Here is a 20953-nt window from a genome sequence, read left to right as displayed (position 1 = left end):
TTTGACCTCATAACGACACGGTATATCTTCATACAAATAAAAAAGTGTCATGACTTTAAAATGATCTTTAAAAGAACTTTGTTTTCTCACGTATCTTCTTATTGCAATAAATAACACTCACTTGCCTCAATCACAGTATTACAATGTTATTTCCTTTTCAATATTCTTAGTCCGATCTTTAAAAAAAATGTATCTGTTGGTTCAAACTCGATTTTTGACCTCAAATATACACACCATCAATAAAGATTGGTCCAAAATGACCTCAATCGATGTGTTATAGGTATAGTTTATGTCTAGGTTTAGGCCTATACCCTAATTTAATTAGGGTATAGGGCCTAATTTTGTTTTGTTAGTTCCGCATTAGTTTTTTTTATATTTTGTTTTTAAATTTTCCTTATAAACACATCTTTTGTCAGCATCATACATAAGCTGGGAAATTTAATCAAAATCCATGATTTAGATTGTTTAATTTATTCATTTGTCTGTCACCTCCCCTCGGCCAGAAAAATTATTTCTAAGGGCTGATTTTTCAATCCTTGGTTAAAACTTATTAATGTATAATTCCACCTTGAATTCCACTATAATTCTCATCTATTAATATTGTCCGTATATTATGAGTTATGACATTTTACAAGTGACCTTAAAACTAGTGCTTTTTTTGCAGTTGCCAGCTGTAATTGGTAGTGCTGTTGTACTGGGTACCTAGTGCGTGGTAGTGACTAGTGCCCATTATAGTGCCTTCTCGATAATAGGCTATTTGACAGTATAAAAAATAAATTACTTTTTTGTGTAATCCATATATATATAAGCGATTTGAAGCGATTTTAATTAATAAATGATATAAATAATAATTTATTTATTTATAAATCGTCGAGAAAAAACATCATATTTTTTAAAATTACCACGTGACCGAAAACATCCATGATTGGCTGCATCTGCTATGACGTCACAGCGGCGTAAATAACAAATGATCCCAACGTTTATTCACGTAGTTGCTGAATTTCGCTTTTGGTTTTGTTTCTTGTATAACTTATTTCTTGTGATTCAAGGTGTCTGTAATCAGTTTTGTTCTTTATGTGTTAATTTTGTTTGTCATGGAACCTAATTTCGAAAAAGCAGGCAGTCGAAATCTACCTAAAGTGGACGCTATAATGGTTGGCATGTTCTTTAAAAACAATCCAGATTTTTACGCTCCTCAATAATTGAAAAATGTGAAAACAGCTACGTAAGTTAATATTTCAATCGTCATTGAACCTTTTTAGTTAAATGTACCTACAAACATGAATGACAATAGCACAATAATTATGAAGTATACATTTTTTAGGTTCCTTTGTTTTTCATTTCAGCCATCCAGTTTATAGGATTGACGTGTTTGTATTGATTATTTTCAATATCAATACAAACACGTCATCATCAATTTATATAATATATATTATCATTATCTTACCTCAAGCAGGTACCTAAGTAATGAGACGATTTATACTATGTATTGCAAATAAAATAAACTGCCTACTAGGTATTCAACACCATACTTACATCGAAGTGGTCTTCACAAAAAAATATAACTGTTTTAATTGATATATCTATTAAAACAGTTATATTTTTTTAACAATCAGTTATATCACTTGGATTTCTGCGAGCTAACTGCAACCACTTTCTACGCATTTTTATATCTTTTGGAGCACATATAAATACCTAGGAGTTTTAATAGTTGTATTTCTGCATCCAGGAACTACACACCAATAAGAACTCATTTTCTGGTTTTTAAACAGATTAACTTAACTATACTATAATTAAAACAAATACGAACAATAAGTAGGTACTAGGAGCAAGTTGATGTTTACGCCGCTGTGACGTCACCATGGTCGCGAGCCGCCATATTCTTCAAAATTGTGTTTTGGCGGCATATTTGAATATCATGTTTTTATTTTCCATTTTCTCAATGAATAACTACAAAAAATTAAGAAACATGTGTTTTGTGTGTTCTATAAACGTATCTTAATAATTTGAGACAGTTATCAAAACCTTGTCAAATAGCCTATTGAGTTGGCAACACTGTTTGTCAATTTCGATCATTTCACATTTGACATTTCGATTTATGGTGGATTTATGTTTTGGTTCTCGAAACCGGCAGGCGGAAAACTAAACTAAAACGTAGTGATTTAAATTATCTTTGCGGAAAACTGTCAGTGGAGTTCACACAGCACACAAACGGCACACCCACAGTCCACATAGAGTACGTTGAATATACGGGGTGCAGTGGTGGAGTCGATGAATACTAAGCACTAATAATAATTATTATGTATTAACTATTAATTTACTATCTACCTTTATCGTAGATATATGAAAGTGTGTGTTTTTATCAGTGTACATATTGTCGGTAAAATACCGACTTTGCATGAGTAATTTGTATTTTATAACTTTATCAAAAAACAACCATCCTGTCAATAATTTGGTTATCCTTGTATTTTAGTAATGAAAATGTATTTACGTTTAATACAATTTCTATCGTGTTGGTACGTAATATATATTAAATTAATGCAATTTAAATCCAGAAAAAAATTTTTTTTCAAGTTTTAATTTTATTGTATATAATTTTTCAGTGTTTTATGTGTGTATGGATGGTCAGATAACAGGATTCGGAAATTCAAAGATGATTTCTCATTTGGTGTATCCACTTCTGCATATCAAATTGAAGGTGCCTGGAATATTGATGGTAAGTAAAAATACTATTTATTTACTTTATGGCTTTACTAGTGGTCCGCCCCGGCTTCGCCCGTGGTACATATTTCACAATAAAAGGTAGCCTATGTCCTTTCTCGGGTATCAAAATATCTCCATACCAAATTTCATGCAAATTGGTTCAGTAGTTTAGGCGTGATTGAGTAACAGACAGACAGACAGACAGAGTTACTTTCGCATTTATAATATTAGTATGGATATTATAAATGCGAAATATGAATCTCCTTTATGAATATTTTTCTTTTCTTTCTCCCCTTTCCCCATTGCACAGAATGTTCCGGTTCTCTTATGTTACCTCTCTAAAAAAAGAATACTTATATGGTCAATTAATTTACATATTTTATTTTTAGAAAGACACACATTCCGTATTTAAAACTTACAATAAAAAAAAAACAATATTTTAAATGAAATATATGAATTACTAGAGGTCCGCCCCGGCTTCGCCCGTGGTACATATTTCGCAATAAAAAGTAGCCTATGTCCTTTCTCGGGTATCAAAATATCTCCATACCAAATTTCATGCAAATTGGTTCAGTAGTTTAGGCGTGATTGAGTAACAAACAGACAGACAGAGTTACTTTCGCATTTATAATATTAGTATGGATTAGTATGGATTACATAATATGTAGCAGTAGGTAATTATTTAACATTGAAGTTCTTATCATGGTTTAAAATAATTAATATGTTAATTGAAAATTGGAATAGATAACAACTTGGTCACATATTTATTAGTTGAAAGAAACTTGCTATGTGATCAATTGTAATAATAATCGTAGTTATTAGCATATCTAATGAAACTGCCACTAAACTTGTAATATCAATAATTATGTATGGTATAACTAAATAAAAAAAATTGTAATAAAAAAAAAACTAAGCAATAAATAGTTACAAAATTAGTTATATACTAGTGATCCGCCACACCTTCGCCCATGGTACATATTTACATCTTCTCTACATAAGTACCATCCTCACATTTTGAGGAATATAATAAAAAAATAATTATCGCAATTGGTCCACCCGTTCAAGTGTGATGCCGTGACCAAGGAAAACAGGTTCCATTATTATATATAACTATAGATATTCTTCAGCAAAACTAATCTACACTAATATTATAAAGAGGAAAACTTTGTTTGATTGTAATGAATAGGCCCATAAACTACTGGACCGATTTTAAAAATTCTTTCACCATTCGAAAGCTACACTATCCACGAGTAATATAGGCTATATATTATCACGCTAAGACCAACAGGAGCGGAGCCACGCGGGTGAAACCACGCGGCACAGCTAGTAAATTATAAAACTGTCATTCATTTATGCAAATAAAGCCATCAAGCAGTTAACTTGTTCCCTACTTACATATCTAATTAATCCCATTAAATAAACCACTTTTAATTTCTTTTCATCTATTTCCTAGGCAAAGGCGAAAGCATATGGGATAGATTCCTCCATAATTACCCAGAGGTGATTGCCGACGGGAGGAATGGTGATGAAGCCTGCAACTCTTATCATCAGTATAAGCGAGATGTAGAAATGTTGAGAGAGCTGGGCGTTGATCATTACAGATTCTCTATATCCTGGCCGAGGATTCTTCCCTCTGGTAATTTGTGTATTTTTAATTATATAGTAACTAGCGGTCCGCCCCGGCTTCGCCCGTGGTACATTTTTATGTTTTCTATCCATAAGAACCATCCTCGTACTTCAAGTTAAATATAATAAAAAAAGAATTATCGACATTGGTCCACCCGTTCACGCGTGATGCCGTGACCAAGGAAAACCGGGTTTCATTTTTATATATGTTAGCGCGTTTAATTTAACGATAAAATTATATTTTAAAAGTAAATAAATTGATTCACTTAATTAATTATTTTAATAACAATCAATTGGATAACAATATTAACAAACATTTAATTATCAAATAATAATACTTTTATAAGTTTTTATTTATAATAATTTCCTGTCATGTTCAAAATAATGATCAAAACAATTATTTGAGTGGTGTGACTGTGTGAGTCAGCGCAGATGTTGTTGTTTTGGTCGTTATTATGAATATGACATAAAACATTATTATTACTTGGTTATTAAATGTTTGGTAATACTGTTATCCAATTGATTATTATTAAAATAATTAATGAGGTTAATCAATTTATTTACTTTCAAAATATAATTTTATCGCTTCTCAAATATTTATTACTAACTGAATTTTTTTTTTCAATCTCAAGATAATTATCTAAATTATTCGAAAAAATATTTGTCCTACAAAATCTATGGTTTGATCAAAGAGTCCCCTCTTTCCAATGTGTATCGATAACGATGTCATCATAATTCATAAATGATTACTAACCAGCTGATTTTTTTGTTTTCACTTAGTTAATGTTTATATAATTCAACAGACATATTGTCCTACAAATTGCGTAATAAATATTTGAGAAACATAAAATCAAAAAATTTTATCCTTGTTACCTCTGTTAGCTACCACAATCGAGAGTTTCGTACACGAAATTATTGGGCGTCTTATCAAAATAAAGCTACTCACGGAAAATTAGCTTGATAGTAGTCACTTGCAAAAATGGGCAATGGATCCTGAACTATTAGCGAAGCAGTATATATGCCGGCTGCAAGAAGCTACAGACGAAAACGTGGATTTTAAGGAAAAATTAAGCAAAAAATATTTAGCGTAATTTTGTCGTTTAAGTATTTTTTACGTGATCAGTGTATGGAAAACTACAAGTCCCTTCGCGCTTAGTATACCAATAGTGGGACACCCATTTTTCATACTGATTGTGTATATGTTGTATTATGTATACTACAACGTTGTTTGCATGTTCCAAACTATACTACACCACTTACGCTTGAACGAAATATATGTATAAGCTAGTTATATATAAATAGTATTTTATAAACTAACAATGTTTCAAAAAATTTCTATTTAGTAAGTTATTTTTTTAAATCTTTTATGAAGTGTAATCACATCTTTTTTGGCTTAGCATGTACAGGAAAACTAAAGCAATTCATTAAACGTTTATCATTAACCCAATTAGTATATATTTAAATTTAGGGCTGATTTTTCAATCCTTGGTTAAAACTTATTCGTCGAATAATGTATAAAACTACCATTTTAAAAACGTATTCTAATTGCCCGCATTTGACAGTTTACGTGACATTTTAATATTATCCTGTTATACTTTATTGGACGGATAAGTTTTATCCAAGCATTGAAAAATCGGCCCTTAATGTTATATACTGTAATAAAAAATAAAACCGGCCAAGTGTGAGTCTGCAAAGTGTGCAGAACGTCGGGATAATATAGGTACCTGATAAGGTAATCAAAGGCTTCATTTTTATCACATCTTTTTCAGGATACCCCAACATAATTAACGAAAAAGGCATACAATACTATGACAATTTAATCAATGAACTATTAAAGTACAATATTCAGCCCATGGTGACACTATACCATTTTGATTTACCGCAACCCTTACAAGATCTTGGGGGTTGGATCAACCCTTTATCTGTTGAGTGGTTTGAAGACTTCGCAAGGGTTGTGTTTGATAAGTACGGAGATAGGGTCAAATATTGGATCACAATAAACCAACCTAATGATGTTTGTATTCAAGGTCAGTTATATTTATTTTTTTGTGTTTGCGTCTGTCTGTCTGTTTTGTTTTAGGTAAATTCACTTTGCATGGAAACCTGTGGACAAAGAATAAATCATGTTAAATCTATACTAATATTATAAAGCTGAAGAGTTTGTTTGTTTGTTTGTTTGAACGCGCTAATCTCGGGAACTACTGGTCTGATTTGAAAAATTATTTCACTGTTAGATAGCCCATACATCGAGGAAGGTTATAGGCTATATAATTATATATCATCACCCTAAGACCAATGATAAATAAATTATTTTTTATTGATTAATTACATTAACCCATTGAGCCCCAAGCGGCCCGATCGGTCCAAGACACAATAGATTTTCTATTTTTAACCGACTTCAAAAAAAGGAGGAGGTTATCAATTCGGCCGGTATGTTTTTTTTTTTATGTATGTACACCGATTACTCCGAGGTTTCTGAACCGATTTACGTGATTCTTTTTTTTGTTCGATGCGGGATGGTGTCGAATTGGTCCCATAAAAATTTTATTCGGATAGGCCCAGTAGTTTTTATTTTATGAGCATTTTTGTCTGTAGGTATTTGTGAATTTTGCAAGTGCAAGTTTGAAGTCGGTTGTTTTTAACGCAGTTATTACTTGTTTTTTTCAAACTCAAACTACTATTGTGTCTGTAGTTCCGGGGCCTGAGTTATTAAAGTCTTTCTTAATAAGGCTTGACATCCCTTTTATTATAATAATATGTTATATGGGGAATGAAATTTAAAAAGTAATATTATTGAATAATTGTGTTAATATACAAACCAAAATATTAATCTTAAAATAAACCATAATAGTCATTAATTTTAAGCTATTTTCTATATTATTACAGGTTACAGTGGTTTAATGGCGCCAGGCATAGTTTCCAAAGGAGTCGGAGATTACATATGTGTGAAAAATGTTATGCTCGCTCACGCGAAAGCGTATAGATTGTATGAGAGAGAATATAAGAAGAAATATAACGGTAAGTACATATTTTTGAAGGGAAACTTCTTTAGGCGCGTTGACAGTAAAATTTCAAGGTCGCGTCATGGCAATACTGTCACGTCATGGAGTGAGGCGAGGAATTTGGTATATTTTAATCTTGCCAAAGAAGTTTCGCTTCTGACACACGTGTGCACACACGCACTTAATTTGTTTTACGGGAAACATAGTTTATTAAATTTGTATTAATTTATAAATCAACAGTAATATTTTATTAATTACAGGTCAAGTAGGAATTTCGTTAGGTTTAAATTGGGCGCATGGTAAGACAAATGCAACAGAGAATGAAGAGGCAGCGGCCATTTATAGAGACTTTACGGTTAGTAAACATTTATTTATATTATATGTATGTTTATTTGATAAAAGATATAAAATTTGTGTGAAAATTTTGGAAATGTTTATTTGTTTATACCGAATAGATTCTGTAATTACTGAACTAATTTTGAAAAGATTTCCATTGACAGAAAGATACATCATTCCTTAATATGTTAATAATTAGTAATTACCTATGTTAGGTTATATTTTATTTATATATTTATCCCGGGTATAATCCGGGCAGATTCAGGATAAGCAGCGAGTCATTAAAACACAAGAAAATATTTTATACACAATGTGTTTATTTGTTGAAAGTTGTGTGCTGTGCTGATAATGTTTTTAACCGACTTCAAAAAAAGGAGGAGGTTATCAATTCGGCCGGTATGTTTTTTTTGAATGTATGTACACCGATTACTCCGAGGTTTCTGAACCGATTTACGTGATTCTTTATTTTTTCGATGCGGGATGGTGTCGAATTGGTCCCATAAAAATTTAATTCGGATAAGCCCAGTAGTTTTTATTTTATGAGCATTTTTGTCTGTATTTGTAAATGTTGCAAGTGCAAGTTTGAAGTCGGTTGTTTTTAACGCAGTTATCACTTGTAACAGTAAATTTTCGATTAAATCTAAAAAGTTATTATTATTGTTTTTTTTTTAGATTGGTCTATACATGGACCCCATATGGTCGGAAGATGGCGGATTCCCGCGTACAGTGAAAGAAAGAATTGCTAAAAAGAGCAAGGAACAGGGCTTCAAGGAATCTAGGTTACCTACATTGAGCAAAGAGGAAATTAAACTATTGAAAGGTATGGTTTATTTAATTTTTTAAAGGTATTCTTTCTCTGTGGTTCTTATTCATGAAATCTATAAATAAAATATTCTTATGTCAATTTGACCCCTTTTAGAAGTTTTATCGCGACTTTAAATTTATCCGAAACAAATAAAATAAACAAAAAACACCAATGAATAATTGAGTAGGTAAATAATTAATTGGGATATCCCGACCCAATACTAGAAAATATTCAACACTTTATGCTATAACTAGGCTATCCAATCAAGTATAGGAATGGCTTGTAGAAATAAATTTTGTGTCAAGTATCAAGAGTATAAGATAAAGTAGGAAAACCTTTTTGCATATCATTAACTTTTTATTGCGCTTTGCCCGATGAACACTAATGACGTCACAATTCAAAACATGATCCTGTGTCGATCCTATTCTTAGTTGGATTGATACCATTAAATACTTTATATTAAGTTTTAAAATATGTCACATCCAGGCTCAGCGGATTTCCTCGGAATCAACCACTATACATCATTCCTCGTGGAACCGTCAGGTCAACAATATGATTCTCCATCAATCGATGATGATATGGGCGTGAAGATATCACATAATAAGGAGTGGAGATCCTCGCAGTCTATGTGGTTGAAGGTAAATCAAATCAAATTCATAATCAAATCAAATCAAATTAAAAATCAAATTTGATTTGTATCATTCTGTGTAACTTGTGATAAACTTGTGAGCAAGTACTGTCAATATTTCGTCTGGGTGAAGGTAAATCAAATCAAATTTCAGTAGAGTTTTTTAAAAAAATAATCAAATCCTATCCTACTCATATTATAAATGCGAAAGTTTGTGGGGTTGGGTGTATGTGTATGTGTGTGTATGTTTGTTACTCTTTCACGCAAATACTACTGAACCGATTACAATGAAATTTAGCACACATATAGAGGATAACTTGGATTAACACATAGGATAGGTTTTATCCCGGAAATCCCACGGGAACGGGAACTATGCGGGTTTTTCTTTGAAAACGCGGGCGGAGCCGCGGGAGGAAAGCTAGTCAAATATAATTCGTATAATTCTGTGTAACTTGTTAAACTTGTAAAGGCAAAAACCGTCAGTATTTCGTCTGGTTGATGGTAAATCTAATTGAATGGAATCAATACCTTATGCAAGTGGAATGTCAATAATTTTATTACAGCCTTATTTATTTTATTTTATTTGCCTAATACAGAATTTTGATACTTAGGGCTGATTTTTCAATCCTTGGTTCTTATCCGTCCAATATAGTATTACACAATAATATACAGATGTCACCTAAAACCTGTCAAAAAGTGGACAAGTAACACATTTTTAAAATGGTTGTTTAATACGATCGATGAATTAGTTTTAACTAAGGATTGAAAAATCGGCCCTTTATCATGTAAAATCCTGATTTTTTGGTTCGAAAAATAGTAAAACAAGCATACTAATAAAATAATAAGCTTCCATGTTTTAACAGTTTTAACTATACTAACATTATAAAGCTGAAGAGTTTGTTTGTTTGATTGTTTGTTTGAACGTGCTAATCTCAAGAACTACTGGTCCGATTTGAAAAATTCTTTCTGTGTTAGATAGCCCATTTATCGAGGAAGGCTATATATCATCATGCTAAGACAAACAGGAGCTGAGCAGCTAGTTTAATTATAATTTACATGTATTTAATTTATTTTTTTATTTTCAGAGCGCGCCCTACGGCATATACCGTTTATGCTTATATCTCAACAAAGTATACAAATACCCGCAAATATATATAACCGAGCACGGTTGGTCAACTACCACGGGTTTAAACGATAAATCCAGGGTTACCACTCTACGGGATTATTTGTCCGCCATTTTGTTTGCAATAGAAGACGGTACGGATATAAAAGGTTATACCGTGTGGAGTTTGATGGATAATGTTGAATGGATTGCGGGGACTAGGTGAGTAAATACAATACAGTACAGTACATTACAATACAGTACAGTACAGTACAGTACAATACAATACAGTACATTACAATAAAATACAGTACAATACAATAACCTTTATTTAACATACACAGAAAATTATAAAAAAATACGAGAAATATTTATTACGTTTAAATGGCAGCCTTCGCTTATAAACGATCTCTGCTAGACAACCTTTGAATAGGATTTTTCTATTAGATAAGTATAAGATAGGTAGTGTTCAAAGGGGTTTGAAACTTTTTGTATGGACGCTGGCATATCGACCCGCCGCCATTTTGATTTTTTTTCAAAATCGCGGCTCACGATTAAAGTGGTATGTATGGATAGAGGACACATAGACGAACAAAAAATGTCTCATAACATAGTACCCTAAAGCGTCACATTACCGAGATATTTGGAGGTAAATATTCACTTATGAGTACGACAAACACTAAAAATAGACATAATACGTGTCTATATGCATAATATTATCTCCAAATAATCACTCCCAGGTAGATTATTATTATTACAGGAAGAAAGTAGGTATTCATTACATTACTTACATTTTTATGTAATGTATGTATGTTTTTATGTAATGAATCTACCTACTTTCTTCCAATAAACCGTTATTTACCTCCAAATATCTCGGTAATGTGACGCTTTAGGGTACTATGTTATTAGACATTTTTTTGTTCGTCTATGTATCCTCTATCCATACATACCACTTTAATCGTGCGCCGCGATTTTGAAAAAAAATCAAAATGGCGGCGGGTTTGATATGCCAGAAAGTTTCAATGCCCTTAAGTAGAAAGAAAACATACAAAATTTTTTAATATTATAGTATAATAAATATAGAGGAAAGTTATCAGTAGGTGGCAACCCTGAGTTTACTTACCAAGTTGCTACTTGCACCTTAGTTGCTAGTAAGATATATTATTATATATTAGTTATTGTTAAATGGCAACCAATTAATTATTTTTAACAAAATTCTATCAATAATACAATACAAAAACAAATAAATAATTAATAATTAAATAATAAATGTTTCAGCGAACGCTTCGGTCTTTACGAAGTGGACTTCGATTCAAAAGACAAGAAGAGAACAGCAAGATTATCAGCTCTTGTATATAAGCGTATTATCGAGAAGAGAATAGTAGAGAATGACTGGCTACCGGACAATTGGAAAATTGAGAAGGAAAGAGAAGAATTATAAGTCTTTTTCATGATTAACTCGCTGTCCGCCCCGGCTTCAATCGTGGTACATATGTTTTCCATTAAAAACCATCCTCGTACTTCGAGGAATATTATAAAAAAATAATTAACGAAATCGGTTCAGCCGTTCTCGAGTTTTGCGCTTACCAACACATTTAGAGATAACTAGATATGTATTATGTACTTATGATAGATTTTTATGTATAGATATATATAAAACTTTTTTGTTGTTAATAATGTAAATCATCATTTTAAATAAAAAATATGTAGGTATAAACGTGTCATTTTTGAAAATATACGTTTTATCTAGAAGAGAATTGTAGAGAATGCCTGTCTACCGGACATTTGAAAAGTGACAAGGAGAAAGAGGAATTATAAGTCTTTTTGTAGGGAAAATATGTACTTATGCTGGACTTGCAATCGATTTTTTGCGAAATGTACCGACTTGTGATAGATTTTTTGTAAAATTGTTGACTTGTAATCGATTTTTTGTAAAATCTGTTGACTTATAACCAATTTTTTGTAAAATAATATTTTGATTTGTATTTTGTAATCGATTTTTTGTAAAATTATAAAATTATTATAATTTTTTTAGGTTTTTTTGGGGTTCATGTGATAATTTTTAACACGCTTTTAATTATTACCTGTATGTTTGTATGTAACCGACCCATTTAGTTTCGATTTGACCCACTTTAAGTGGACGGATATTATTCCAATTTCATATTTTGTACACTTATCAAGGATCAGTAAAAATACATACAAAAATGTCATGAGTTTATTTTTATTTAAGCGTGTTTATAAGTCACTAGCTTACCGCCCGCGGCTTCGCCCGCTTTGTCTAAAACCTAATAAATTATATACCTACTAACTTGCGTCTTTGTTTTATACTATGTAGTGATTTTTCACTATTAATTTAGCACTTCTTTATTTTCCTTCGACACTATCAATGTAGGTATTTTATCGTAGCCGTGGTTATTAATGTAATTTTTTGCTTTTTTATTCTTGTTTGTTTATAATAATGTATTGTAAAAATAATAAAAATAATGTATTGTATAATGTATATGTAGGTGTATTTAAAGTAATTACACAAATGTATCAAAAATGTTTCAATTTTTATTTGTAATTTAAGAAGTTTGTTAAAAATGTGATAATTTTGCATTTATGAGTATTTATTTATTAAAAACAAAAAATGGTATACATGTTGTTATCAAAAAACTAAAAGCAAAACCATGTATTTAATAAAATATATTTATGCTTTTTTTATTTGTTACTTTTATAACTTTTTATTAAATAAAGTGTTGCAATAAATTGATTTTGTTTTATTTCATTATCCGCCATTTACTAAACAAAATTTAATAGAATGAGAAAAAAACAAAACTTCAAAAAGGTGTTATAGAACTCAATATACCATCATAAGAGTAAAAGTAAAAATCCAGGATTCAACTACCTACCTACTAAGCTACCTTTACATCGAAATTCATGCTTACTGGCATATATTTCAGCGGTTAGTGTAAACAGACAGATGTAGTAGATTATACGCAATTTAATAGGAAAAAACAGATTATATTTAGAAATTAAAGATTCAATGGATACTTTTCAGAGAGCGTAGTCACTGTTTCTGATTATCAGATAATAACCCATTGACCACCCAGTGTCACCACGACACAATAGATTTTCTATTGTGTCTGTGATTCCGGGGGCTGAGGCAATAATGTAATAAATACTCGCTTAAAACTAAACACTAGAAATCCAACAAAATAATATCTAGTTGACTCGGTAAGCGATTTCTTGCTAAAACATCCTAGTCATTTACGGGTATAATAAAAGGTAGGGCGGGCATAAAATATAATATGGGGTATCCCCAGCCGAAACTACAAAGAAAATTTTATTAAATCGGTCAAGCCGTTACCGAAGAGAAAAGCAATTTTATCACTATGTCACACTAATATTATATCAATGTAAACTGTTTCTCAGTATAAATCTCATGAAAAAAAGGAATAAAAAATTTGTCCGTCACCTAATTATTTTAAAAATGCAAATGTAAAAAAAAAACAAATAATTATGATCCTTCCATTGCAAACTACTAGGCGCACGGATTATTAAATTCATAATGAATCAACAGACATACGAAGTTAAATTATGTAAAGTTACATAATCTAACGAATTTATGATAATTTTGTTAAAGCGCCATCTGTTGAGGAATAGCAACACTATTAACTAATGCGTTAATTTTCTGCCATGGACGCATTTTTGCTACTATACCATAGATGGCGCTTTTATAAAATATAGCTTATACAAGCGGCGATTATAGCAATTGTACTCTTAAAATATATTAAAAACTTATATTTCGAGCCTCATAGTAGTAACAATGCAATCTAACTATGCTAAAAATGTAATGAAAGGTTTAAGACATATTTTTGGGAAGAGTTTAATTTGGTTCAAGTACGAAAAAAAAAACATATAATAATCTACAGATGGCGTTTCACGTGGTTTCACTGTGTTAAAATTATTGCGAATCCTGAAATTGTTGATTTGACAAAAATAAGTTCTTAAAAAAGTTATTAAAATAAAACCACATAAATTGTATAATAATTTGTATTTATTACATAGAAAAATATTCATGTAATCTAAACAAAATGAATACCAAAATTCACGACTCGTGTGGCGGTAAAGTAAGTAGGGTCATTGCGCCAGTTCGCGTCCACTTAGTGCACTTGGAAAGTTTAAAGGAGAAAATAAAAATGTTCCAGAACAAATTTCAACGCAAAATTTATGTAACGTGTTCATTACATAGTCTATTTTAAGATTTACTTTCAATTGTCTTGGAAATATCATGTGGTTTTTATTTATCTAGACAAATAGCAGAATTAGGCGTTTTACCCAGTTCGCGTCCAAAAATTCCAGTTTGCGTCCACCTGTGGACCAGTTCGCGTCCACCAGCTTAGAAAAGGAATTAAGAGTGTATTGGGTGATTTTTTATCAGATAAATGCAAATAAAAATTAGATTTTAATAAGTTATCTATTTACGAATATAGTTATTTAATAAAAACCGGTCAAATGTGAGTGAGACTCGCACACCGAGGGTTCCGTATTAACCTGTTTTTTTTTCATGTTTTAACTGCAAATGATTATTTTTTCATTGTTTCCCTTATTTGTGCTATAAGACATTGCTTCGTACCAAACTTCAAGTGTCTGTGTTTACGTAAAGTACCCTGTAGGTTTTGATTCCCTTGCGAATGTCGAAATTTGCGAAAATTTGCAGCATAAACGGCTGTATCTTTTGATTACTTTGGCTTGTAAGTTTGATTTTTTCACTGCTTCAAGGGACCGTAGACTTAAGTATTCAATATAAATTTCAGTTTTATACCTCCACGCGTTACTGAGAAAAAGGGTCTTGACAGAAAGACAGACCGGCCGCGGCAGACGGACATACAGACGGACGGATATCAAAGTGATCCTACAAGGATTCCGGTTTTTCCTTTTGAGGTTCGGAACCCTAAAATCAACATTTATTTATATTCTTCTCATCATTAATAGAACTAAAAATTAACAAAAAACAAAGTAACGTTATGTAAATAAATAATAATCAGTTCTATTAAGATTACCTACCTACCCTATTTTTTAGTTTCTAATGAATTAAATCTCTTTTTTTATTTTCTTAACCACAGACTTATTGACTCTCATTCTCAAAGATACTAGTCTCATTCTTAGAATACCCATTTTAAAATGAAAAAATAGCATAAAAATTTGCTAATTTGAATGAAAATTTAAATTATCAACTTGTAGTCTTAGTCAAAAATTTACAATATATTTTAAATTACATATTTTAACAAACAATTCATTGCTACGTAATGAAAAGCAATGTGGACGCAATATGTTCTATTGTTATGCCCTATAGGTGTAGTTTGCGTCCACCGTGGACGCAAAATGGAAGTTGTACAAATTCGGTGTAGTAATTCGCGTCCACCTTATTTTAGCTATTAATTGTAAAAGAAATAAGCTGATTTATAATCCATACTATTCCATGTTTTGTTAGCAAAGCAAAGAAACAGTTACATATTCAAAAATTCACATTTAACAATAAGATACTTACCGTCGAACGCGACGCTGCGCACTATTTTTTTCTCTAAATCCCGCGCGTTTTAGCTCTTTCGTTTAATAGCCAAAATTAAATATTTTTTTTAAATAGGATAGGCGGTGCGCAGGCTTTTTTTGAATATGTGTGCATGTCTCTTATACATTGAGGTATTATCGGAAATTTTTTTTAGTACAATTTTACTTAAAGTATACTTATTTTCGTGAATTTTCTAAAAGATATCCGCAAAATGGACGCGAATAGGCATGTGGACGCGAACAGGCGCAATGACCCTACTTTACAAAGGGATTGGTGGCCTATCTGAACACCAGATTTTAGCCAAATTAATTATTGTCCTTTTTTATATATTTATGATACTGATAATCCTTATAAAAACAAGTAAACAATTATAAATCCATCCATGGAACCTTTACGTGTTTTCTTCTTGCAATGGGTACATAAACTATATTATTATTTGTGTAAATCTATACTAATATTATAAAGCTGAAGAGTTTGTTTGTTTGATTGTTTGTTGTTTGTTTGTTTGAACGCGCTAATCTCGGGAACAACCGGTCCGATTTGAAAAATTCATTCGGTGTTAAATAGCCCATATATCGAGGAAGGAAGGAAATACCTAGCGTTATTGTTGCTTAGTCAATCTTTAAAAAAAAGGAGAACTGAGTTTGATATAGGTTTATATTTAATTTTTAGAAACGGAAATTCGAAATCTATAGTAATGTAATATTATAAAGCTGAAGATTTTGTTTGTTTGAACGCGCTAATCTCAGGAACTACTGGTCCGATTTGAAAAATTCTTTCGGTGTTAGATAGCCCATTCATCGAGGCAGGCTATAGGCTATATATCATCACGCTAAGACCAACAGGAATGGAGCACTGCGGGTGAAACAACAGGACATAGCTAGTCGCTATATAAAATTATGCCGTACGCGCGATACAAAATAATTTTAATAATATAATTTTAATAAAATAATCTAAATCTATTTGCCAAAATACAAACTCCTGCTCACTGTCAGCGAGTATGTATCAACTTTACATAATATGAGTAAGTTTTATTTCCATATCTAGTAGGTACCTACGCAGCAGAGGGAAGGACATAATATTATTGTCTTAGGTACGTTAACATTTTTTTCGTATACTTTAGTAACTTGTGTCATTAGATAAATATGGTACTTTGGCCTTAGTGAAGAGTATCTTTTCTATAAACCCTCAAGATAATAACATCTTAGATTCGGTATCAAAGTTATTACCGATTTAACATACCAGAGAAAATCAAATCTGATTGCAACACTCTTACGGTAGCCATTACAGTCGAGTTGTTTTGTAAAGCCATTGTCCTAATACATATAAAGCAATAAAGACTTTAAAACTACATTATTAAAGTGTATTTCTCCACACACATTTACAGACAATTGTTTATAATATTGATACTGCCACCCGCGGAGTCTGTTTGAAGATCTGCGATTTTTTATCGTGCCCCCTCCGTTCGTTTTTGTCGGACGTTGTAAATGACTAAACACCGTGAATAATAAGTGTAAAAATTGGATAATGCATTGTTGTCGTACGATGTAAATGTGTGTTACGTAATCTTTTAAGCTGCGCGAATTTGTGTCGTAATTGGATACATGTTATGTAACTATCGATGTACTTGAATAGTTTTAACCCCTATTTTCTTGTTTATGACGAAGCGTTTTATTTGATGTTTTGTTATGGTTATGTATATTTGGATAAAAGTATCGCTAATTGTCTAGTTTTAATTCTGTGCCTCCAGTGAATAAGGGAATAACTCAAAAACAGCACTTTTCAGGAGAGACAAAAAACTATTTATCAACACTAAATCTTTATAACTTCAAATTTTTAAGCTTGTATGGGTAAGATATGATGTTAGACTTTAGTTTTACATAAGAACAGATATTGTAACAACCCCATAAATATACTTTTTTCGTGTTTTTTTGTAGTTGTGCCCTTATGAACGAGTACTTCATGGAATAACTCAATGTATTCACATAAGGTTTTTTTTGCTCTTTGCAATATAACGACTTATGCCCTAATGCACTATGTTCATAGTCGCATAACACGACTTAAATTATTGCCAGTTTTGGTTTTATAGAAATGATGCGACTTATTATGCTTGAAATTTGTGTACTTTATGACTCAATTGAGGCCTTTTAGTGGAACAACCATGCACGTAGTTTGAAAAACGAATAAAATCAACGGATTTTTTAACGTTATTAGATATAATAAAAACAAAACAACATGTAATTTAACCCTAGAAGTCCAATCTACGTAAATTTAATGTACACCGCGGCGAAATAACTTTGTCTTTTCTATATTTACCATCGAATCGCTTCGAAATCCAGAAACAACTCATTAAGCCATCGAGACCTAGCAGTACATAGTTGGCTCATCCCGGTAAATTCCGCCATTTTGTAGTAAAGAGGATGTTGTACGTCATTTTGACGTATAATTGGGCTTTTCGTAACTTTTACGATTGTTTAAAAAAAATATTTTGTGTTGATTTATTTGAATATTTTTTTTCCAAGTCACGTTTTACATGATATAGTATTATATACTATATATTGAGTATAAAATAGGATCCAGAAAACTTTAACACTAGGACGAAAAACCTTCAATTTTAGTAGGTAAATAACGATTATTGTCCTCCGCTGGATTTGGACTCCAAGCAAGAGGATTGGGTGGCTGAAGATGTTGTCTGGAGAAAAACCGAATATGTCATGGTGGTTATACATTGAGGATACAAGCACTATTAAGAGATAAGAGAAGCTCGAAAACCATATTCCTGTAGGTATGTTCAGTTACCTTACAGGGAAAGTTATAGGTGGTCAGTGGCAATATTTTACGGCATGATATGGAATTTTAACAATTTCTATATCTTATAATATCAAAATAATATAGATAAATAAAGAAAAAACAATGATCCGCAAAGATTTTATGAAAAAATTAAGCACAGATTTGAAGGTGCCTTGGATGCAAATACGACTTGAAGAGACTCTACGTGACAATATCCTAATTTTTTCAAAATATATGGTACCAGAGTATCCATAATATGTTTACGATAATGCAGGACCAAAATAGTTTCGATATTGCGGATTTTTTTCCTATAAAAAGGCAAATTACAGTGGCTAAAACGCTATATGTGAGAGAACACAATATTCATAATTGTCAAGACTGGTTATAAATTTTTTTTTCTATGCGTCTATAATTATAGTATTATTGTAGTTAGATTAAATAAAAAAAAAGATTAAAAACTAGTTATTTTTTATAAAACTTACCCAAATATAAGAAGAAAATATTATAAGTTTAACATTTTTGTTGGCTTTTTTTAGATGATTCAATTATCGTTCTGTATTTATATAAACAAGGAGTATAATATTAGCACTTAATGTGTTAATTAAAACTGTATTTTTAATATCTATTGCAAAAAATAGTTCATTTCCATAGAAATATTATTAGTATCCCAAGTTAACTGATAAATAAAAAAAGATTGAAAAATATTATAAAGCAAAAAGGAATAGTGTCCGTTGTTTCCGTGCAGTATTCAAATAGACCAATAGTAACACGGCATTAATGCAAAACTGTCTCATGTGAACCAATGACACTAAGAGTTGTTCCTTTATGCTCATGTTAGAAAAATGACACAACTGCGTTTATACTAAAATAGTGTTAGCACGGATGGAACAAAATGAATTAAGTCTTTATTCAAAAAGTATAACTACACATATGTCTTTGTGTTCGTGGGTTATTTTGACTCGAGACGAATAGTTCCTTTGCGATTGCCTAAAATGATGGATAAGGTAACTTATACCGTTTATCACACCCTACTTATACCGTTTGGGTCATTCGAAAAACTGGGTTAGGATGCAGCTAGAGATATGACCTTTTGATATGTTGTGTATTTTGACGAGCTGAATCCAATGGTGCAATAAAAACCAAAGGGAATAACTCGTCTTACTCCCTTATTCACTGGAGGCACAGAATTGTGTACTTTGTTTTGTGTTTTATGTACTAGATGGCGCTAGGTCAGTATTGTGTAGAGTTTAGTGGATTATGAATTAAATAAAAGAAAATAGTGTTGTACGCATATTTCAAGAATTAAATAATGGAAAATGTAAATAATGTTGTACGCATATTTATGACTAAAATATTTCTTGGTAACTTTTCAAGTCCAAAATGGAACAATATGGCGCATTATGCACAATTGTACAAATTTCAGTATCATATTTACGAAAATATTGTTTTCTTTATTAGTTGTTACTACGCAATGTCAGCGCAAACTAAAATCCGTTTAATTACAAACATAATAAATCCTAAAAACAAAATTCTACACCCTACATCAAAAAGAAAATTCCTACAAAAAGAATGCGTGAGTGATATATCCAACGATACATCACATTATATAAATATAATATAATATACATGATATGATAACACGAAATACCTTCATACGAGGGTCGGTTTTATTATATTTACTGATGACGTGAAAAAATAGATGAAGTGAGGTGACGCGTAAGGGCTGGCTAAGTATGGATTAGGCTTTTAATATCAGATCATTTCAGAGTTCAGACCTTCTTATAGGTTTTACTGTGGTTTTGACTGACCGGTTGGCTTGGTTGGTAATGGCCCTGCCTTCCAAGTCAGAGGTCGTGGGTTCGATTCCCACCCGGGGCAAAAATTTGTGTGATGAACGTAGATGTTTGCTCAGTGTCTGGGTGTTAATTATATATAAGTATTTATTTAAAATTATATATGTATGTTTATCAGCCAACTGGTTTCCATAACACAAGCGAAAGCGGATCGTGCCGTGAGCGAAAACAGAAAACTGTCCTGAATATTTATATTTATTTATTTAACTTGAACTTTAAAAAATTGTTTTTTTTTAACCTTTTGTTTCTATTAAAAAGCTCATCATTTTCTTACTGTAGTGACTAGACAACCCATAGGTAATTTTCATTTATTACTATAGGTATTGAAAATTCACTTAAATAAAGATTAAATAAGTAAATAGGACATATATTTTTATTATCACACAAAATCGCTAATTAATATAATATAATAAATATAATGACAGAATTTAATCCAATTTAATAATGTGTCAACTACAGATGTAGGCACGTACCGGTACTTCACCACAGTTGGGCGAAAGCAAAATGGAAGCAGTAAGAATAATTTTTTTACTGTAATCTTTAAACATACAAAG

At 31.4% G+C, this 20953-nt stretch overlaps 1 protein-coding gene across 1 annotated transcript; it reads left to right on the top strand.

The window, feature by feature from the left end:
* The first annotated feature begins 2091 nt into the window (after positions 1–2091).
* LOC123702688 (myrosinase 1-like) lies at positions 2092–11760 on the top strand. The gene is made up of 10 exons (XM_045650466.1): positions 2092–2516; positions 2604–2716; positions 4157–4339; positions 6099–6356; positions 7216–7347; positions 7592–7686; positions 8340–8487; positions 8959–9110; positions 10186–10424; positions 11481–11760. The coding sequence occupies exons 1-10, from the start codon at positions 2476–2478 to the stop codon at positions 11641–11643; spliced, it is 1524 nt and encodes a 507-aa protein (XP_045506422.1). The 5' UTR covers positions 2092–2475; the 3' UTR covers positions 11644–11760.
* The last annotated feature ends 9193 nt before the right edge of the window (positions 11761–20953 follow it).

This window comes from Colias croceus, chromosome 24 (genome assembly GCF_905220415.1).
Source record: "Colias croceus chromosome 24, ilColCroc2.1".
Taxonomy (NCBI): Eukaryota; Metazoa; Arthropoda; class Insecta; order Lepidoptera; family Pieridae; genus Colias; species Colias croceus.
The sequence above is the reverse complement of the archived record's forward strand: the minus strand, read 5'-3'. Positions and strand labels throughout refer to the sequence as shown.